The sequence below is a fragment of the Corvus kubaryi genome, unplaced genomic scaffold (assembly GCF_017639235.1).
Source record: "Corvus kubaryi isolate FWS band 111438036 unplaced genomic scaffold, C.kubaryi_AGA036_p1.0 37308, whole genome shotgun sequence".
In the NCBI taxonomy this organism is placed as follows: Eukaryota; Metazoa; Chordata; class Aves; order Passeriformes; family Corvidae; genus Corvus; species Corvus kubaryi.
Window position 1 is genome coordinate 4,543,143 of NW_024581096.1, and position 24,044 is coordinate 4,567,186.

The 24,044-nt window shown below is 35.4% G+C and overlaps 1 protein-coding gene across 5 annotated transcripts in view; it reads left to right on the forward strand.

The window, feature by feature from the left end:
- PDE4D (phosphodiesterase 4D) overlaps positions 1-24,044 on the forward strand; it is a 551,221-nt gene that overhangs the window by 353,610 nt on the left and 173,567 nt on the right. The window contains exon 1 of one of the 5 annotated variants that reach the window (XM_042028300.1): positions 12,462-12,875. The exons of the other annotated variants lie outside the window; for them this stretch is intronic. Within the exon in view, the coding sequence (XP_041884234.1) occupies positions 12,751-12,875 (125 nt within the window). The 5' untranslated portion in view covers positions 12,462-12,750. Of the gene's footprint in view, positions 1-12,461; positions 12,876-24,044 lie in introns of those variants that run through there. 5 annotated transcript variants of the gene reach the window in all.

Sequence of the window (24,044 nt, forward strand, 5' to 3'; positions counted from 1 at the left end):
AGTTTAAAAATTCTTGCAAATTGTTACTACATTTTGCTGCTCAAGACACTAAAATAGTATATCTTGTTCTGAGTTGTCATGGAATAGAAACTATCTTTCAAGGTGACTTTTATTTTGGTAAAATATCTTTTGCTCTGTAGTCCTAGAAAGAAAAAAAAGCAAAACCATTTTAATAGCCAGTAAAATCCTGTAAAGCTTTCAACACCATGTTCCACTGGATTTTCATTCAGAGTAATCCATCGTATGTAAAGGGAGAGGTTAAATATGTATTCTTTTAATATATAAAAATATATATAAAACACACCTGTGATTATGTGTCCATTCCATACAGCTTTAAAATTCTTGTAATTTAAAACATCCTTTGAGGGAGAGGAGTGAGTTCTGTGGTATGGCAAAAATCAGCCATGACACACAGGCCTGCAACCTCTAATTTTCTCGTGCTAGCAGATTGCATAGTGCTGTATGCTTTCTGACAGAAAATTAGGTTGAACTGGACTTTTGTGAATTCTTTGATAAGAAGCCTGTTGAGAACTGCCTACTGTGATCCCTGTATTGCCATCCTCAAGGCCTAAATAATAGAACCATTTAGAAACAGTGCCCTAAGAGGAAAGGAATTGGGACTTGGAAGGTAGAACGAGTTTCTTTTGTACCATTCAAAAATAAAGAAACAGTCATATTTCAAGCAGGATCTTTTATTTATTTCTGCAGGGACCTTTCAACTGTGAAAATTGTCCTATTTAGGTAATATCTTGTGTATACACATAATATCTTGCAGTACCTCATGCATGCACAAGTGACAGTGTTGAGAAATGGCTCAAACGTAATTGCATTCTCATAAACACAGAGCAAGCTGAAATGAAATGCAGCCTTGCTTTGGAGTTGTTTCTAATTTTTACTTTTTTTTTAACCCAATCTTTTTTGTGTTTAAATATCAGCATTTTACATTCTAGGCGCTTCTGCTGATGTTTTTCTAACATCTTTTGTCAAACCAATTTAATATGCAGCTGTTCTTTCTGCTAAAGGAAAACTGTATGCAAATCATGTATTTTGTAGCAGAATCTTATTGACTTAAAAGCTTGATGGTTTACTTTTTATGAAACCTTTGTTATCTATCACAGAGTGGGCTTTTACTGGGTTTTGAATGCATTTTCCTTGTCATCCCTGTACTTGTTGCATCATAGTGCAAACACAGAATTAAGCACTGTGAATGTGCTCTTCAAAAGACCAAATAATGTGTCTTCTAACAGGCTGTTACAAGAATTAAAGCTGTGAACTCATAAGAACAGGAGTAGTAAATTGTAGTTTTGGAACAAATGTGTGAATAAAAGAGGAGCAATCATGGGTAATGTGTGCTACAGATGATGACAGCAGAAATGGATATGTACCTGGTTTGTGTTGTTGCAGCTAAGATAAGCTTAAAATCTTTGTTCTTATCTGAGTTTGAGGCAAGTACTCTCACATGTTTAAGATAACATCAGATAACTATAAGGCTGCTGCATACTTTCCATATTTGGAATGCGTGTAAAATGACTAACATAATATAGTTTGCTCAGACTCCTGCATAATCCTAATACAAATAAGTCTGCACTGTAGAGCTAGATGGCTTTGGTGCCCTCTTGCATGTAGAAGATGCAAGGTAGCTAGAAGGAAATTACAGGACCTGTGTTTTTCCACTTAATTTTAGGTTTGTGACTGATCTGAGGGTAGTAATCCTTTGGTAAATTTTTCTAAATCGCTCCACTGAGTAAGTAATAAAAAGATAGAAGTCTTTTTCCCTGCAACACAAATGAGATTGTGGCAGTTGGACAGAATGTGTTCTGTGCTCTCTGTAACAAATTTCCATGGCTTTTGGATTTTTGTTTCTTTTTAAATTAATAAAAATTTTTAGTATCACCTTTTTGAGGCCAGAAGAGTAACCTGTTTCCTGACCCTTCTATAAGTTGTGTGCTTTTACTTTCTTTCATTTTGGACAAATACAGTCCAACATGCCAGTCTGCACCCTATCATCAGCGATGCACAGGAAACTTTTAGCATTGTTGGGTGGATATGGACTTTATTTTCTTTCTCTCTGTCCTGTCTCTCAGCACAACCTGTCCTACTTTATCAGCATGACTCTATTCCCCACCTTCTCCCCTAATCCATATATCCTTTGGGCATATGCTATGTTTGTTGTCCCCAACCTTGTCTTTCATTGGCAGCTTCCAGAAAACAAACCAAAAAATTGTCCTGTGTTTACAAATATTTTAGTCTTCTAAAAAGGAAAAAACTGTATTTTGAGATCTTTTTTAAGTGTTCTACACATAAGTTGTCCACAACTATACTATATCATGATGCTATCCCGCAAAATTTTACTCTTGTTTCTTCTACATCTTAGCATTTTTTACTTCAAGTTTGTCATGGAAATAACTTGTCAGACATAAGCCAGCCTGAATCTGATTGTTTTTATTTGCTGGGGTTCTCAACAGAAAATCCCACCATATTCTGAAACTGTATTTGGATGAGGCTCTGTCTTGGTCTGAAATGGAACTATGATGTATAGTGACTACATCCAGAGAACAAATTCATTCTGTGCTTATGTAGCTCCGAGATCTGATTTCACATTATTACGGCGTCCAAATGCCTTCACTACAACTGACTCTGTTACATGCTTTGTACCAAAGAAGGTTTCTCTTTGTAGTGTGTTCCTTCCTCAGACTTACAATCAGTTTGCTGTGATTCATGAGCAGTGTCATTTTGGCCTTTTTCAAACTGCTCTGCTTACGCCACTTCTTTCTGCAGATTTCTTTTTCGGTTGGCTACTTCCTTAACTGGAAGTGCACAAAGGCTTTGAGCACAATAATGCCTAAATTTCCCTAAAGACTCTTCACAGCAACATCAACTGAAATCAGCTACTAAAGTAGCTTCAAAACTCCACTGAAATCAAGATACTAATTAATTGGTAACATCTACAAAATTTTACTTTCATACATGCTTTATTGTATCAAAAGAACAACACTATACAGTCTTTGTGATTTCTGGGGAAAAAAAAGGTGACTGAGTTTGTCTGAATCGATAAAAACACTGTAAGATCACACAGAGTTGTGTCCTGCTATGATCACAGAGTGTATATTTGAGTATCTCTTCCATCAAAATGAAGGCTTGCTCTATCCACATATCCACGTTCAAGTAAGACTCTCAGAGTCTATCTTGGAGACAGAGCAGTTCTCAAAATGTTCTAACAAGCAACATGATGTTCAGCTGTGTCAAGCATATAAAGTTAACAGGATCATATGACAAATTTAAGTGGCATTACAGTCTGACTGATTATGCTGGCACTCCTCATTTCCACTATCCTGAGGGGGTAAAATCTGTCAGTTGTCCACAACTGAATCTATGCTGACACTTACATAAAACAAAAGGGATTGTGATCTTTATAACTTGCCCAAATCCAGCTCTGAAAATAACTTGCCTACTTTTCTCTCAGGGCTTGATAGGCAATGTTCCTGAAATTTTTCCCTGGCGTTTTACCTGCTGCAGTTGTAACGAAGTTGGCATCATGTGTCATCTGATGCTGTTCTCAGGTTTAACCTCAAGCCATAGAAAATATTAAAGTGTTGACAAGGGTCACCTTAGCATTTGTATTTATAACATACTAATTAACAACACTACAGAGTAGATTTATTTAATTTTCTCCACTAGTTTAAGGCTCTGATAACACAGGAGTAGGTAGCCTTTAATCGGTAATCTTTAGCAGTTCGAGTGAGAAGTTTGAATGGACTTCAAATTTAAGGTCAGGAAAGGAAAACCAATCTTTGATATAAAGCCTCAAGAGCTTTGTGACTATGGTTATTTACACTTTACTGTAAGTTATTATGCACGAACAATTATTTACAATACAACATTGAGATAAGGTCTTGTTTTTAATTCTTCTCCTCACATTTATATTGATCTTCAACACATGCTCAACAAATTTGGAAGGAGTGTGATATTAGTAATATTTGCAAATACTTAGTGACAATGTTGTTCTCCCTAACTCTTGCTCTGCATCTTACCCCAGGAAGCAATATGAATCATTTCATACAATGAAGCCATTTTGTAAAGAAATATTTTCTATGAGATGGTGGTGGCTTGAGTTTTATTGTGATAGAAATCAGAACTTATCCATAATAGACATAGAATACAAACAGGTGTATCCATTACATTGGAAGACAGGATGACTAAATACTAATTATTTTAAACACTTGAAAAGGAGAAAGGAAACCCTACCCAGCATTTCCTACAAGAGAAATTAACCCATTCTTTTATTATAAAAAGAGAATTATAATAGCATACCTGTCACACCACATGCAGCAATGCAGAATCTGTGTCCCTATGTGTGAAAGCAGATCCTCTATTTATTTCAGTTGCAAATCGGCATGTAATTTTCTCTGCAGTGCCTGTAGTTTATTTGTAGCAGAGATCAGGAATTGGGATGATAGTATCGAGGAAGAGTCCAATACTCAACATGGTTGGTGCAGCACAAGTGTTACAACTATCATGGTGAATATGCTAAAGTGCAGTATTTATAAGATCTCTGTGGAAAGAAGGGGATTTGGGTTTTGTATACAAACTGTGGTTTATGCAGTATTTTTGTAACTGTGAATATTCTCACCTTTTCAATTTTCTTCATCTGCTACAACATAATTAAAATTCCATACCAAAAGAAATGCATTAAGAAACATATATGTTGCAAACTTTGACATTCTAATTATATAAGGGATTAAATTATCCTTATTTAATAAAGTTAATTTTGACTGTGCATACAGGGACTGATAATCCTGAGATGTTTACTTGTGAGCTTTTACAAAGGACCTTAACTTTATGTATTCAATGAGATGACAGGACAGTTTCTTATTTTATCTTCATTGTTTTTTGTGGAGAGTCCCCTTACCTTTTTTTTGGCCTCTAAAAAAGCAACTCAGTCCCACAGGCAATAGAATTGTGAGTCCTGACTGGGAAAAAAAAATTGTCAGTTCTCTTGTTCATTTTTCTGAAGTGATTAATAGTATAATATTTGGATCTGTATATTTATCTTCACAGTAACCTCAACATCTAAAATGTTAGCAACTCTTCTATTGTCCGGCATAGGAAGATTAATGGCAAAGATATACATTATATATATACATATTTTGGGTATTTAATTTACAAACCAACAGTCTGATTTTTTGATTTTGTGTTTGTTTTTTATGGCATCTTTTTGGTCACATCTCTTACCAAAAACACTTAAAAATGAAGATTCAACATTTCCACAAAAGGTGCAGTAAGGATCCCATGAGAGACCTGGTTAAAGGCAGACATCACTACTGTAGACATTATATTTAGGGATGGTGCACTAGGCTTTTTTAATGGAAAAGATATCGGTATTCTTTGGGAATAATTTCTTTCATTCTAGAAGTTTGAATGCTCGTCTTAGCAAATCATTACTTCTTTCTTTGCTCTTTCAGTTAATAACTTGAATCAATTCACTGGGGGCTCAAATGAGCACCCTAAGCCACACAACAAGAGCAGGAGGGAAGCTGGATGCAGCTCAGTTATGTGTATGTACGCACATGTACTCTGCTCTGACTGGTTGCGGCAGAGTCAAAACTGCTGTGAGACACTCAGGATCTTAAGAGTTATTCTATTTTCAAACATAAGGAAAACATATTTCAGTCTTGATTCCTAAGCCCTTAAATCCTTAGATTGATAGATCATATTAAACAGTGCTGTAAACAAGGTACTGTGAAAATTTCTTGGAGCAAGATGAACTCAGCTTGTTAGGACGTACATCAAGCTATATCCCGTAATTATATTGCATCGCCCTGTTTTTAGAGCAAAAGTTCCTCCCTTTTCCTAGACAATGTAGAACTAAGACTCCTTTGCCTTCTGGAAAGGGTGTCATTCTACCTTTTTTTCCAACAGTTAGATTAAGTTGAAGGCATATCCTCCTGTTCTTTCTCTCATGTGTGATTTGTGTGGGGTGTGACAGCCATGTGGACAATATCACTGTGAGAGTGTTTTTATTTTGTTTTGTTCTGTAGGAAAGTTTTAGAACAGTTATATCATTCTGGGAAGAAATAAAGAACACTATTAGATCTATACTATAAATTCTAAAATATCACGGAATGTGGAGGTGAATTTATACCAGGTAGAGATATCTACTCCTTACAGGTTTCTATGGGAATCAGAAAGCATTCATAATGTCAGTGTTAAAGAGGACAGCACAATTCTTCACTTTATTCATGGAGTTGTTAATAAAAAAACCAATGAAAGTTGAAAACTAACCAGAAGTTATAACCTTTACAAGCTTCCAGTTTCTGATAGAAAATACCTTTCTTGAAAATTTATTGTCCGTGGAAACCTGTAGTGGAACACATAGCCTTTCACCTGTATATTTGCCATGGTTTTAAACCCAGCAACAGATGAAGTATCATGCAGCCACTTGCTCAACCCCTTTTCTCTTTCCCCCACCCCCCCTTCTCAAAGGAATGGGAAGGAGAGTGAAAGTAAAACTTGTATATTGAGATTAGAACAGTGTAATAATTGAAAATAAAATAAAATAAAATAATAATTTCAAATAATAACAATGATAATAAAAAGCAGAAAAATGCCAATTGATGCACAATACAATTTCTCACCACCTGCTGACTGAAGCCAGACCTCCCATTCCCGAACCCAGATCAGCCACACTTCCAGGCAACTCCCTCCAGTTCATATCCTGGGCATGACTCCTATGGTGTGGAATATCCCTTTGGTCAGTTAGGGTCACTTGTCCTGTCTGTGCTCCCTCCCAGTTTTGTTAGGATTTTTTTTGTTTGTTTGATTGGGGTTTTTTTGCATACTTCCTCACTGGCAGAGCATGAAACAAGGAAAAAATAAAAGTCCTTGACTTGGGATGAGCACCACTTAGCAAACCCAAAACCCAAAACATCAGTGTGTTATTAACACCTGATAATATCTGCTTTCACCTGAATCCAAAGCACAGCACTGTAACAGCTATTTAGAAGAACTTAAGTCTACTCCAGCTGACACCAGGACAACATAGTAAATTTTAATTTAGCCCTGATGAAGAGTGTGCAAATGCACAATACATGTTTGGTTTTGGAAATATAAGAAATGCATACAAGGTGATATCACATAAAAAGAATAGAGGTATATACCTAAAAAAATGGACTCAGAAATTATTTCATTATTAACCTATACAAAATATTCAGAATATAAATTTAATCCTAAATAGACAAATTTGTAGTTAGTATGCCGCAGAAGTAATGCACATTTACCAGCACCTAACATTTCTAAAATGTCTTTATTTTGCCTATTCAATAAACAGCACTGTCAATACTAACTTGGTATTCTAAATATAGTAGCTGCAGCTGATGTTCAAGGAAGATGTTCATTTGGAGAGATGAATAAACAGAATTGTTCTGCTGTGTAACTACTGCAGTATGTCATTAATGTCTTTTAATGAGTGACATTACATACAGTGACACTATCTATGCTTGCAGACTGACTTTAATGAGAACTCCTGATTTTTTAATTGCTTCTATTCATCAGCTATTTTATGCCCTTAAATAATTTTTCTGTCAGAAGAATATGACTTCCTTGCAATGAGATAGCTGAAATTCAATTTTTTGAACCTTTCTGGTTTTGTTGTTAAGATGCATGACAGAGAAAGGGAAGGTTTCTGGGCCAGTGTTGCAAATGGGGTGCTGAGCTGAATGGACCCACTGCGGCTATTCTAATGGCTTAATGATATGTGAGGAAGAGAATAGAAGGCCTTCATGAAAGATTCCCTGGGTTATTTAATGAGATAAAGGGAAGCAAAAGTGTGTAGGAGTCAGTTGAAAGAAAAGGGCCTTCAAGGGCAGCAGCATGTAGTCCTACATTTCAATAGCAAAATTGTATTGGCAGAGTTAAAAGAACATATGTTAAAACCAGGTTCATCTTTGTAAGACAAATTTAAACGTTAAAAATTGAAGCCAAGTATATGCCATTATTTAATATTTTTCTCACTCCTTTGAACTGGGGGTCTTTTCCAGTATATATTTGATATGTACTATGTAAAACCATTTTTGTTATCTGCATATGTAACAGGCAGACTCACAATATGTCTGTGCAATCTGTGCAGTGGTGTAAGCAAGAGCTGGTTCTTATTCATAACTTTATTATATGACCCATATGTTATGAATTTTTGTTTGTGTGTTTGTTTTGGCTGGCACTTTGTAGGACATATAGCATACTTAGATTACTATCAATCAGAGTACACTTAGCACTTTATAAAAAACCCATGCAAGTAGTTTTGGACAATTCAAGCAATAATCTTCTTTATAAGTAAATTAGCAGTACTTTTTATAGGAAATCCATCCTCTAAGAAATGGGAAGGACAGTCAAATATTCATCATTCTAGAAGAAATGTGTTGAAATAGCATTTGTATTCCCATATTTCTTTTGCCTTTCAATTAGGAGTTAAAAAATTGCCCATATTCAGCAGTTAGAGAATGTTCAACAGCAATATTTAAAATAGTTATTTAGATAAATAAATATGTATAAAGGGGAAATCTTCAAAATAATTAAGGGGAGGGGAGCTTTGTCCAATCTATTAATCTATGTATTAGGGTCTTAGTTATTATTGTATTCTGGAAAGACCACATCTTCATCAGAAAAATTTGTCACATCAAACCATTTTCATGTCATCTGTCAATTATTTGACAGTCAGAATATTTCTGGGAAGAAATTCTTGTCACAAGGAAAAATGTCTAGTTAGTAGAGAGGAACTGACACTATATAGATGAAGAAAAATCTTTTCATATATTTGGGCTGTGAAGTGCGGAACACCTGCCTTTTCCTTAAAATGTTCTGTAATCTAGTGAAGCCCATGACATTGGCTGAGGCAGTCTAGTCAAAACTAGGCAATCTAATAGCAATAGGAGTAATAGAAGTTAAAATCTTATGTAATTTCTCCCATACAGCAAGAGAAGATTTTGCTAATTATTCTTTAATATCTTGTTATTTCCTGGTGTCAAACACAAATCAAACTAAGTTTCAAAAGTTTCACAGACATTGTTGAAATTTGATACATAGAATAGTCTAACCCTAACCCATATACCATATGCCAAAATGAATGTAATTCCTTAAAGGACACAAGGTTAGTATTCTACATTTCACTGTGACTCGGGCTTATGAATAAAGGATAATAAAAATGTAGCTTTTGTTAATTTAAACATTAAAAAAAAGTGTTGAAGAACTTTTCATAAGACAAGTAAGTAGGTAGATGAGTTTGAGTAATACTTGAATCTTCAATTGCATTATGGGCAAAAGCTATGGTTAAGTTTAATTTAAATTTTGTCAAGTGTTTTAAGATACTTAAATTAAGTTGTATGTCAATCCAAAATATCAATATCCATCCACACAGTAAAATCTCGGATGGCTTAGCTCTACACCAACTTTCATACATCAGATTGAAAAATTGAAGATTTTTTTTTCACATAAATGTTGATTTTAGAGAATTTTTGAATATCGTAAGATAGTGTAGACCACATCTTCTTGGAAAAATTTAGGTTGTTCTTAGGATATCAAAATTAAGTAGTTTTAGTTTTTGTGCAAAAATTCCATACAAGTCAATCCCATCTCAAAATGCCTTGATATATCCCAATGCTAAACTGTCCCATCGAAATTTTCCTTGAGACTAATTTGAATATGGTGTAATTACCTGCACACACATTATTTTGGAAACATTATGTCCAAGTAAGTTCACTTTTTCTGGCTGCATACTTTACAAAGCTGTTAAAGCTGAAGATGTGTTTAGTGTGTAGTTTTGAAAAATTCATCCTTCACTGAGGAACAAAAGAGCTCTCAGGTAAAAGACAAGTTCCATGGAGCATATCTGGTGTCAGCGAGACTTCCAATTTATGGAAGTCTCCATACTTTGAATCTAGCCAAATTAGATCAAAATAGTCATGTCCAATGGGCTGTTCAGATTTGTAGAAAGTGCTTTGCAGTTGATATGATATTCCATCCCACATGTGACGACAAACTGTGAGATGGGAAGATGTTGTTTGCCATATATTTCCCAGTAAATTTTCATGGCCTCTGAAGACAGACTGGGAGTAAGATTGGAGCCTCCCAGCTCTTCCAGTCCAGTGCTGCTGAGGGCAGCCTGGCGGCTGGGCCGCAGGCGTCAGCATAGCAATGGAGAATTTACTGACACAGCATGGCATATGAAGTGCTGTTGTGCCCACTTTAATTCCTTCTTCGGTGAAGAATCTTCAAGGCATAAATTAAATCAATTTTGTACCTAGAAAAAATATTTCCAGTTGTGCGTATGTACCCATTATGAAATGGAAAGAAACTATTCCACTTTATTAACAAGGAAGAAACTGTTCCATATATAACAAGACTGGTTTACAACCATCTTTAGTTACACTTAAATAAACCCCAAATATAAATAAACAAACAAAAAACCAACCAAACAAGAACCCAATAAACAAGCCACAACTGAGAAAAAACCTTTTGATTTTACTCTGATCTGATTTTTCTTATTTGATTTTTAGATTTTCCTACTTTCCTTACGTTTTTCTTCTTGTTCTTTCTTAAGTAAAGATCTAATAGGCAGGATATTTGGGTTGCTTGCTTTTTAGTTTGGGTGGCTTTTTTTTCATAACTGTATTTGCATGTTGGAGAATGGCTGCTTGAGGCTTAGGTTAGATATATTTATTTATTTTAGCTTTCCTTTGTACAAAGCTGAAGTAGTTTCTAAAGGGTTTTTTAACTGCTGGTATCTTATATCCTAAGTAGAATCAGATGTAGCCTTATACTAATGTCACATTTAAAATCACATTTAAAAGACTAATGCAGATTTTCAGCTCTCATCTGTCACATTTTCATCTTTCCAAGAGTATGGCCTTCTGTTTCCTCAGAGTGGCTGTTAATGCAGTAAAAAGTTTACCTGGATTGAATTCAATCTTATAATATCTGTGCATGCAAAATTATACTCCTGTTATACAGACAAAACAGTTTCAGGACACAAAGAGAATTAAGAACCACCTATAAAAAGTCTTATGTGTTACATTTATCCGTTTTTATTAGATGCAAAGGAAGCACACGCTGTAGATGACTGTCCACCTTTTGCCTGTTTTTTCATCACCTAACAAAGTCCTATGGGGACTTTGACACCTGTCAAGGGCTCATGACAAACTGCTTCTGTTTCCAGCCAGGCACTGAGGGTGGCAGCACATGGAGCAGCTGTCTTGTGATTGCAGGCCAGAGCCCCTGTCTGATGCATGTGAACTTTTGAACCCCTGATTCCACTCCATTTTAGTGGTTCCGAGGCAAGGCGTCCTGCTTCCCATTCTGTTGGATACCTCTGTTACCTGTCTGCTTTCACTGAGGTACTGTGGGCACATTCTTGCCATTCACTTCTTTTTCCTTCTCTAGTGCACTGCAGACTGGGAAAGGTATATGTTGCCACCTGCTCTGGAGCCAGGCATAGGGTATTCCCCTTTTGGGAACACTCCTGAGTTCATTGTTCTCACAAGGAGCCTTATCTTTCTTTCTGTCTTGTTTCCTGTTAGGTTTCCACCTTTGCAACCTCCTTTGATTTAAAGCCAGCAATTCAAGAGGATTAATACCAGCCAGATAGATTGAGGTGCTTGTAATACTTATATATGATACACACAAAATACCCCTGGTTTTCCAGTTCTCCATGATAGAGCTTTTTTCTGTGCTGAACATGAATCTCTTTCTATCTCTCAGATTCTCATGCAGTAGTGTAAAATGCACTTCATAATTTGATTGTGTGTGAAAGTTGCACTGGAGTACTACTTTTCTGGTTTTTTTTATAGTTGGGACCTCTAAGAGCATTGCACAGAGAGCTGAGATGGTGGAGGCCAAGTAGATGCAGTTTCATAAATAAAGGCAATTCCACGGATAATTTTGAGTTGTTGAGTTGTATAAAATGTGTTACAGATATGAGAAAACAGTTTTATATATTGCCGTTTTTCAAAGACAGAGTAGGTTCTTAGGTGAGGTTATTCACATTTTGTTACTTTGTGTTAGTGGAGAATGCTTTGCTATGCAATAAGAAACATACCTCAGAATATAAAACTTCATAAAATATATAATGAATTATGTGATCTTCATTTTTTCCTTTATAGAGATAAAATTATGAAATAATTTGTAGAGCAAATGTAATCAGTCTGAGTTCACATTGTGAAACTTAGAAGTTACTTGACCTTTTTAAGTGTACCAGTGGGTAGATCCTCCTCCTCCCACTGTCATCTTTTGATATATGCAAAAACATCTCTTCTGGCCCACCTGCTGCTTCAAAATGAGTTCAGTCTGTGGCTTTTTCAGATATTAGTCTTAACTGACTAAATTGTCTTTATGGTCTGTTCTCCACAAAAAAAAAAAAAAAAAAAAAAAAAAAAAAAAGACAAAAAAAAAAAGACAGATTATTAGGGAAAAGATTATTGCCCATGGATGAGAGAAACTGTTCCTGAGTGACTTTCTGCTTTATCTGCTTAATCAGTAATTGGCCGGAGTATGACTGGGTGGCAATAGACAGCCGATTTCCTGCATCCATGAGGGTGATACACACAGCTGAGATGAGGAGCATTTGCTTTCCCGGCACAGGACTGCTTGGCTCTTTTGGAGCAGCACACTTCAATGATGTTGACTATGTAACATTTTGTTTCCAGTTTTCCCAGGAATGCATCCTTTGGGCCGTTAGTCTTGTGCTGCTTCTGTTGGGATAAAATGAGTTTACCACCTAGCTGTGATCACCTGGCTCTGGGGAAAGTGGCTAGATTCCAGAATGCTTGCACTCACGGATCGCCTTATGCTATTAACAAGCCAATTGATATTAAACAGCAAAGGAGACGGTATGAGACTTTATTATTCTTCAGCAAAGTGTTTGCATTGTCTACAACTTGCTGCCTTTAAACCTTCTGAGCTTGTGTGGAGAGAGGGGGAGATGGGTGTGCTATATAAAAACCATTTCATTGTTGGTGTGTTCAGTATTAAATCATTGAAGAAAAATGTAATGAAAAAGAAAAAGGCAAAATACCAGGTAGCAGTAAAAAAATATAGCAGTGGAAAGTTATATTTGTTTTGTATGTATGTGCAGTTATCAATAAGGAGAAAACTTTTCAGGGCTGAAAAGTAACTTAATTTCTTAAATACAGGTAACTAAGGCTATTGTGTTTGAATTTCAAGCAAAAAATACTAGGAATTTGACTAGTGACAAATTATTTCTTAATCCAACTTGTCAGATATCGCGAACTACGTTAAACATTTTCTGTCTTTTTCTCTGGAGTATATTTGTTACGTATTTTAGCAAAATAGCTTAAATAGCCTTTTGTGTATTGTTCATTGTGACCGAATTTCCATCCAATTTTATCAAACTGTGAAATAAAGAGGAACTTTCTTTATTAATGGAATTGAAAGAGTTACTGAAACTTCTTGTGTGAAAAAATCACTCTCCCTTGATTTTGTGCCAGTGGAAAAAAAAATGGATATCAGATCAGAGAACAGGTGATATCTGATTAGTGTTTCAGCAGAGGCTTTTTTGAGTAAAAAAAGTGAGATTCTAATGCAAAAATTTGCCTTAAGAAAAAAGGATCTTTTATACCAGCTGCCTTACCAAAAGTAATTTCAGGTGAAATCTATATTTATAGTCCAAAATCCTTCATGTGCCTATATAGTTCATAGTACTTTTTCTTGAAATGACAAGATTACATTAGATTTTAAATAGAAAAAACAAATTTTGACTAGGAAAATGAAAAATCTACTGTGAAAACTTCAATGAAAACCTTTCTCCAGTTTCAAAAAATAATTGTACTTTTCCATAATATTTCTAATTTTAATTTTTAAAAGAATACTGTTAAAAAGGTAACCAAACTAGTAAGAAAATTTTGAATAATATTTAAATCTAATGCTTAGAGAGCACCATGATTTTGCTATAGAATCTAATTTCGTCTTAATTGTTTATGGTTTGAAAAATCATTGTAATACATAACTTTTCCCAAGATTTTATTTCTCTGTTCTAAGATAGTATCAGGCTATGCTAAAGCCTGAGTTTTGATTTTGATATTAGAAGGGTATATTTCTCTGGTCTGTAGATGATTCCCCACCATGTACACTTCAGTGTTTGCTGAGTACATATTAATAGAACTTCATCAGGGCTGGTGATATACTGAGGAGAAAAACAAACCAACAGTGAAATACAAATGATCTTGTACAAATGCATAACTTGATTTTACAACCAGTGATTCATTTTTGTCTGTAAGCCAGAGAAATTTCCTCTGTTACACTGTATTAATAATGGGAAAAGTATTCCAGTCTCAGCTGTCTTGAAAGAGCAGGGAGGCTGGTGCTAGCATCTGCTGAATATGATGTGACATATCTGTCAGTCTTCATCTCCAAGGCCTTTCTAAGGTGTCACAACACTAATCTAGAAGCTACTGCACTACTGCCTTTCAGAAAGGTGACTCTCTGTCGTTTAATAACTCTTCTAGTTAAGATTTTAACCTTTATTATAATTGATGTAATACCTTTGTCTCCCTTTTTGTAAGAGGTAGATGCATTGTATGACTACCCATTCTTCTCTTTCCTTTTGTGAGAGCTCAAACCCACATCAGTTCAAAACCAACAAAATAGTATCACTAATTGAAGATCTTCCACAGTTTCATTGTTTTTTACCTGTTGTTTCACCTTCTTTAGAAAACTCATATAAACAGTGCATGATTGTACTCTGCAGTTGGGACTACTTGCTGACTTTTTCAGGGAGAGGAGGTTCTATGTACAAGTTAATTTGAAATAAACACCAAACATATATGGGTCACATTTTTCAGTGCATTAGTTTGAGGCATGACTTGTAAAAATTGCAGGTGAAGAATTTCTAAGCAAAATATAATTATTAGTTTTGTTGTGCCAAGTATTATTTAGGAGCTTGCAAGAGAGTAGAACTCAAAATATTTAAAAGGATTAAAGTGAATGGGAGTATTTATATAGTGGAAGTGAAAATAAGTATTGTAACTTTGAAGCCAGAACCTGAAGTAGACTATGCAACCTTTAAGATGAGTGGGTCACTGAGAATGTTTCTACCTCCAAACACAGCAAATTAGTCTTTCTGAGTGAGGATTTGCAACAAGACTTTTCGTGGCTAATAGAAAAGAGTACATTGTGGATAGAAGCACTTTTAGGGGAATTGTTTGCCATTAGGTAGCATTTGTTTATTCTTGCTTTCAATGGGTGTATGAGATACAAGAGTTTTTCTCAAATATCACACTCTGTGTTGCTTGACACGCAAGGTGTCTCTTAGCTGACTTTGTTTTTGTCATCAATGCAAAATATCATCAAGGCTTGGGGAGGTAATTGCATCTTTTATGACCAGGTACTCACAGGAAGTGAGAGGTAGTCATATCTAGGTTGTGGAGTTAGAAATATGAATTATTAAATGCAAGTTTCTTTTTAGAGAAAAAACCCCATCACTTATGTGTGCACATGTAAACTTTCTACATGCACACATAGACACACACACAAATATATACATTTTGAAATTATGTAATGCATGTTTTCATGGCTGTTACCAAAGCTGAGACAAGCACTTCTCTATTTCAATAGTGCTATCTGGATGTTTCCCAGGATGTCTTGAAAACTAAAACTTTTTACAGAAATGTATAGCACCAAGTTCCTTGAAGATTTTCAAACTGATCATTCCATTTTGTCATTAGGAAGAAATGTGCCAAATTTTTGTTTCGGAGGAGATTTTTGGTTTTAGATTTTTACATCATAAGGATTCCACAGGCTCATACAAAAAAAATCCCAAACAAATAAGAGAAACATTTGAGGCTTTTAATACCAGATACATTTCAATTAACCTTAAATGCAAGCCTTTTAAAATTTTGTATCACTTGAAATTTCTGCATTAGTGCTCTGTCTGGAATAGGATGAAATTTCAGAATTACAATACTACCAGTTGAAGCAAGAAGATTGTTTCTGACATTGTCCTGCGTCTAAGTACAAATATGGGGTTTTGTCAAATCACCAAGCTAGTCATCATTTTGTAATGATATCCATTAAATGTTTAAATTGCAAAGACACAGTGGTTAGGACTTAGACTAATGGCAATGTTTTAGTTGCATCTTCATGTCCATAGAAACAGAATGAAGCTATTAATGAGTTCTAATATATGGTGAAACATGTCGCAAAGCTCATCCTGTTCCAAGAAGGAAGACCTGCTTTTTCTACTGAAACAAAAAAAAATACAGCAGGAAATTATATCCAACATGTAGGGGGAAAATGTTTTTCTTTGAAATATATCATATACACTATTAGTGCAGTGGTTTGGTGGACTGGTAGAGCTGGAAGTGACAACTTAATGAACGCTTGGCTAGTCGGATATCGATATAAAACTTGAGTATTAAACCCTATCATTAGTGCTTAATCTGTGGCATAAGCAGACACAAACCAGGGACCTGAATAGCTGTTTAATTTATTTCTGTTCTGTTCTCATTTGGTGTGAGCAACTTTATTTCACAAGCAGGTCTTGCGTTGTAACATTTTAGTACTCTATTTTGTCTGAAATGCTCTCTAAAAACTACTTTTTATTTTGGTGTAATCTTAAAGTGTGTTGCTTCATCATATGAAAACTGTGTCACATTCTCTCAGTTTTCCCTCTTGTAACTCTCCAGAGGGTAGATTATTTTTGAAATTAAACTTCCGGAGCATTTGAAAGAAATGCTGCTTTAGTAAGTGATGGTGTGGTCAAACCAGTGTAGTGTTAAACTGAGAAAGATCCTCAACTGGCTTATGATGAGGTTCCTCATCATAAAATTCCAATTCCTTTTTCTACCTTGTCCTCCATTGTCCTGGATGGTGTTCAGCTGGTTTGGGAGCAATCTGAACATAAGCAGAATTAGTACAGCAAAGAAATAATGTCACTGTTTATTTTCAGGAATTACAATGACTCACAGAGTATGAAAGTAGTTTACAAATAAATAGTTGGGTTTTTTTGTTGTGGCAATAAGTACTAGAGAGATATTATTGAAGTGTACATGGCCTGTTGCATTTAGAATGCAGTTCACTAATCAGTTATTAAATATTACATAGTCAGTAGCAGTGCCTGAGGGGGAGGGCAAAAGAGTAAGAACAACTGAGTAATTTTTCTTTATATTAGTTTTTCTTGGAAGTATGGTCTGATTTAAAACTTTCTGTTCACTGAGAACAGTGTTCTGAAATCAAGCACTGATATTTCCTAAACGACCTGACTTAGGTAACACTGTATTGCAGGCAAATACACCAGTGGTTGATGGTGGGTTTATACACATGGGGATGTGCCAAAAATAGTTCTGAGATTTGAAGTCTCTCATTCTTCCAGTGAGAATGAACAATGCTGTTTCAGTCCTACGAGAAAAGCAGCTCTGTCACTAACAACCAGTTTTAGCTGCACTTCCTTGTAGCTTTAGCTGAACATGTCTAAGAAATGACCTAAATAGTTGGGTAATTCTTTATTTTCATACAGTGAGATAGATCAAGAGAAATAATGAGGACAAACAAGGCTCCATTCTTATAGGCTGAGGGAAAAGCTGGCGGAAGTACTGCAGTCATCCTGATAGTTGAGGCACGGGGCTGTGCTACCTCATTTCAGCTGATTTTTGGTAACAGCTCTTGCCTTTGCAGTGAGAAGGAAAAAAGTACCTCAGCTTCAGTCTCCACAAGTGTGATTTGAGAACTTGGACAGACATATAGAAAGTAAAATCAGATAACTCAAAACTTTCAGTCAGTGCTCTCAGTCAGCTGTTTTGCTCAAAACTTTGAAACAGATGTTTGATCTATTTGTGAATCAATTTCTGAACCATGTCTGGATTTGGCCCTGGGTATTAATTTACTGTCCAGAGTAGTGAGGGAGAAGTACCTTCTGCTATTTCTATATTTTAGATGATATAATATATTGTCTGTCAGAATTTAAAACATTTAGCCTGTGGCTTGTGATAGCTTGAAAGGTTACACAACAGTTTGGCTTTGAAGAAGAATGAAAACTTTTTAAACTTAGCTGCATATTTGAGCCTTAGTCTTCAAGCTGAGAAGGTTAGTTAATGATTTATCACACAATCAATTTATATACACCTAGCAGACTATTGAGTCGAAAAGGAGCCCTGACAGGCTTTTTGGACTGGGAAAAGTTGCATCCAACCAATGTGATGGTCTTAGCAGGATAACTGGGCAAGTGTTAAGGAAAACTATAGGAAAGTTTATGCCCTGAAAGGGTTGCAAGCAAACCAATTAATCTGGTTTGGATTAAATTAGTATAAACTGAGTATCCATCTGATTTAAATGTCTTTTCAGAAGATAGAAAACATATAACGTCAAGTAGGGTGAATTAAATGAACTTGTGTGGAGATCTTGATTTAAATGGTGAAATAGGAAGAACTTTGATGACAATCTGAGGAGGGGTCAGAAGGCTAAGTGGGACAGCTGAGATCAAATCCAGATGAAATTCAGTGTAGACAAGTACAAAGTATTTAGAAAGAAGAAACAGACAGTGTAAATAGGTCGGCAGCTCTGCAGACAGCTATTAGGAGATGACTTGTAGATTGTGGTGAATAACAAACATGGTGGTGATAATCCATCTCAAATATACCATCAGAAACGAGCTGGGAAAGGAGCTCAGTATGCTGAATATTTAACAGAACAACAGATTTAAATAAAAACAGATAAATATGAGGTTAACATGTGATAAAAAAACCCCAAACCCCCCAAAACTTATGGCTCTGAACTACTAAGTTCCATTCAGAAGCAAAATCTTGATGTTTTAATAGTTCCCTGAAAACATTATTTCAGCATTGTTTAGCAGCTGAAAAGAAAATTATATTTGGAGTTATGATGAAAAGTGTAAGGAACAGAAAGGGAAATGTTAGGTCATTATTTATAGCTATGTTATGGCCTTATTTTGAATGTTAGCTGCTCTGATTTCTCTTGATTTCAAAAAAAGAGTAGTTGAAAACGCTGCAGAAAAAGATAGCAAACATGATGAAAAGCGGGAAAATGTGAGAAAATGAAAAAAGACTACGGATATTCAGCTTAGAAAAGAAGAACAACTGGGAAGTTTGAGAAAGATTTTGAAGAATATGGCTGGATAACAGCTGCTCAGTATCTTCTTCAGAACAATGACAAAGCACTGGTCAGGAGAAGGGATTACTTCTGTAACAGACTGAGGGAGACACCTTTCCATGAAATGTGTAGTTAAACTATGGAAATCCTCTCCAAAGCATGCTGTTTTCATTGAGTTTACATGGGTCAAAAAAGCAATTGAATATTAATTGAATAAATTCCCAAACTTTAACTCAGGATGTCTTCAGTCATTGGAAGATTTATTCAAACCTTATAGAATATATATATATGTAATTTGCAATAAGAGGGTATTACTAGAAGTTATTTACATGCCACAACAGTAAGAGTTAATTTAATACTTTAACAAATGTTGTTTAGTCACTTACATTCCTTCATTACGAAGAAATATTTTAGAATGTGCAAAGGGAAGTTGAAATGTGGGATCAATGGGCAACACTAAGCATATAGAGTGGCAACAGTTATTAGTCAATATGAAGCCTTCTGTCTGATGGGAGAGCTGTTGTGCCAGCCATGGGGATTCTGCGCGTGTTCTGGAACACTTATTACATCACATGCAGTGATGAGTTGACCACGGCTGGATACCAGGTGCCTACCAAGTGGCTCTATCACTCTTCACCTCAGCAGGACAATGGGGGCAGAAAATAAGATGAAAAACCTTGTAAGTCAAAATAAAAGCAGTTTAATAAAGCAAAGCAAAGGCTGTGTGGAAGCGAAGGAAAAATGTAGTTTATTCTCTATTTCCCATCAGCATGATGTTCAGCCACTTCTTGGAAAGCAGGGCTTCAGTACTCATAGAGCTTCCTTCAGAAGACAAATATGAATAGTAATGGCCCTTTTCTTTGTCCTTTCTCTTAGCTTTTACTGCAGGCCAGATCCTATATGGCATTGAATAACCCTTGGGTCACCTACCTTGATATTGCCCATCCCCAGGCTACTGATGCAGGGAGGGCATGTTGGAGTGCAGGCACTTATGCTGTGCCAGCACTGTCCAGCAGTTCCAAAACACAGGTGTGTTATCAACACCTTCCTAGGTACCACTGCAAAGCACAGCACGGTGAGGGCTGCTATGGGGAGAACTGTCTCAGGCAGACCCAACACTCATGCACCCCTGAATTGCACCTTGGTCTTTTCTAAAAGATAATTAATTGGTGTTTTTCAGCTACTAACCTTCCTGTGGGCATATGAGTCATTTAAGGGAGTAGTGCAGATGCCGTAAGCTACTTTATTGTGACTGAAAAATTTTCAAAGAAATTCCAAAAGAAGTTAATTTATAAATATTTCTACTAATGAGATCACAGTGCTTCAGAAATTGGCCCAGTATAGTATACATTTAGATTTTCTAGACTAGTAATTTGGCCAAAGCTGTTGGCTGTTGCAAGCTTTCAAAAATTGATTGAGAGCTGGATAGTAGGTTTGAATTTGTCCCTTTTTCTCCCGTTATACAAAAACTCAGCTAAAATTTTTTTTTATGTGTTCCAATACTAAGTTTTATAGCTGTAGCTTCCCTCACATGGAAAATACCTTTGTATTATATAGTCTTTTTGTTTTTTTTTTTTTTCTTTTCTACTTTTAATACTCCTAGTCTGTTTTATAATTTATCTGGCAAATATCCATCATAACATTGATCTCAAATCACTTATTTATATTTATATTCACTGTTAAGAATCAAAAATATTAGAAAGCTGTCCACTGAACTTCTTAAACATCCTGATAAATTGTAAGATGTACAGTTTGGGTAAACATGTAGTACAATTGAATATTTTCCTTTACCTGTCAGTACATTTCAATAAAAGCAACATCAAATAGCTATCAGATAGATATCAAATAGTTTATCAGATATATCACCTAACAAATATCTTCTAAGAAGTAAATGAGAACCAGCAATGAATGCTGGCAAATAGATAAGCAGAATTTCATTTTTTTTTAATTTAGTAATGGAAATGCACATTTAAATAGCTTTATGACTGAGAAAAATCAACAAAAGTAAGGAAATTTAAAGCAGATGCTTACATTCTGGAGCAAGTTCATGACTTGATAAGGGTGCTTATAAACCATTAGCATTAAAGGATTTGCATTGATGCAAACCAGAATATTGGACACTACACAGATTTGCTTTTCACTTGTCCTCCTTTGAGTTTACAAATGTCTGATTCCAGAGCCAAATATGCTTGGTGTCCTAGGTAGAGATTTCAAGACAATATGAAGACTCCTTCAGTTATTTACTATTTTAGGAAGAAGATTAGTTTGGATTAGGTGCCTAGGTATAAGGGATTCATACTAAGGCTGACTAAGGACTGGTGGTACTGCTAAATTCTTGCTGCTTATTACTATATTTTTAGGTAAAGGTATTGATGTACCTCTCATGCTATTTCAGTCCTACTTGCTCATTCTGTCATGGTTTTCTCAGTTACGGACAGCTACCTAAAGTTCACTCATTTGAGTTTTATGTGTCTGGTCTCTTGCTGGTGTTCTTCGCAATCTGCTTTATGTTGCTTTCACAATCTAAAATAGTCCTAAAATGGAAATTAATTTATTATGAAGCAGGACGTTATTTTCAAATGGATTTCAATACTATGCTTTCTAATTTCTAAATCGTATAATTACTTGTATTTGGAATTGCTTCTGATCTGTCTGCTCTCTTCTACTGGTAGATTTTTTTCTCTCTCTTTCATCAGTAAGCTACTGCAGGTGGTTGTTCAGTGATACAATATGAGGAAAAAGCGTTCTTTGTGCTTTGCTGGTTCATTAAAGAACTCCAAATTTTCTCCAGGGTTTGTGCACACAACAAATATAGTCCTCTGTATTACAGCAAGAGCTCACACACATCTTTCATTTCCATCTGCTTTAGTGCTGTTCTGATTAAGTCCTATAACAATCTCAAGGTAGAATATGGCATAATGACTTAAGTGTCTCTTAAAAATTCTTAATAAAATACTTTTTTGTAACTTATACATCACTCAGATGATACTACTGTTCTGATACTTGTTAACAGTGTTTCCTAAAGTGTTGCTGTTATTAGAGTGGATCATTAATACATCTCTTTGGGCTGGGAAAACAATCATATCAGTGTATTTTCTGCTTATGAGAGGTTGCAGAAATAGATAATTAGGAATTATGCTCAGTTTAATCAGGAAAGTTTGGGAACCCAAAGATCTTCTGTTGAATTTCAGGGTGTACATAAAAGCGCTTTATACAAGGCTGTATTTTCCTGAAAAAAAAAAAAAAAGAAAAAGAAATAGTGAAGACACAAATATCAACTTTAATAAATTTAGATAGATTTTTCCTATGGATATTGATTTATTAATTGGCCAGCTGGAATTATTTGAATATAAGAGCATGTCTGTGGCTGGAATATTCTTGGTTCACAGCTAATAACCCTGAGCCCTAGTTCACTTTGAAGGTTCCTAGGTATTACAGTGACTCATGATAAGCAGTGATAATAAGAAATACCATTGTTGAACTTTGAGATAAGTTATTGTCCTACTGATGAGAAAGTAAATGCATGGGGTAGACATACTTAGTACTGATTATTGCTGAAACATGTGATATAGCAGCTCTCTGAAGTAAAACGTATTCAAGAAGTGTTACTTATCAAAGGGAAGCTAGATCTGAACTGCTGAAAAGAGCATTTTCAAGGTTGTATGGAAATAGCATTGAACTTCAGAAAATAAAATTATTAGAAATGTGGATTCTTTATCACAAAATAGACTCTCCCAAAGGAAATATCAGACACAAGGCAATACCACGACTGCCACTAAATATGCTGTCCTCAAGATGACAGCTGTAATTGGACATATTCTGCTGATTTATCTCAGCAGAATATACTGTCTCTACGAGAAAGAACAAACTTGATGATGATAATTCATCTGGGTTAGGTCTGTCGTGAGTCTCTAGTACTGTCTTAGTCTCTCCCATGATGCTGTGGCATTTTAGAGCTTGAGCAAAGCCAGACACTTCCTAGGCCAATTCCCTTCTCTTCCCATGCCAGGCAAAGAACCAAAAATAACAATGCCCTGTTCCCAGTCCCTCATTTGCAAGGCATGACAGAACCAGGTGTACTGAAAATTTAAAAATGGGCGATAAACAGGCCAACAAGATGATTGTTTGGAAAATGGTAAAGATAATCCTCCAACCGCTGCATAATGAGTTGTGTGACAAAAAGTTGCTTACAGTAAGAAGTAACACTATGTGTTTGATTTTATGTGTAGCAAGATAAATGTAGAATACATATTCTGCAATCCAATATTCCACAATGAAGAAAAGAGTTTAAAAGTATTGGTTAAAAATGAAAATAAGCCTTGATAGTGATAATGCCAAATTAAATTTCTATCCTTTTTGTGTGGTTCTTAAGTCATTTCTTTGGCAAAAAAGAATGTGCTTTTAAGATTAGAAGCATGAGGAAAAGGGACTGAGAAAGCAAAAGAAATTAAATTAATACAGCTACATCCTAACAATTAATCAGCTGGGTTGTGATTCATCTCCCAACCCAGTCATTTAAAAGCCGAGCATCTTTGTTAATAACCATCCAAATTTCTTTTGTGAGTATTGAAAAGAGAAGGGCACCTCTAAAGTTTTGTCCAAAACTGACCTTTAAGGCAAGTGAAATTAATCACATTTTCAAGGTGCCTTTCTTTGTTCATTACTATACACAGACTAGTGAAAATATTTTAAATTAAACTAACTTTTAAATAACTGAAAGTGAGGCAAATTCTTTTCGTGTTAAAACAATAGATTTTTTTCATCCTCCATAATTTGCAATAGGAACAAGTAAAGCTATCTAGAACAGTTTCTTGAGTTACCAGAAACAATGTAGAACAATGTAGATGAGAAGTCAAATTTTTTTTCAAATTTTATAAAATAATATCCCAAAATTTCCATTCTATGAAATGAAGGCTTGATGCCTTTCCTCTGTGCGT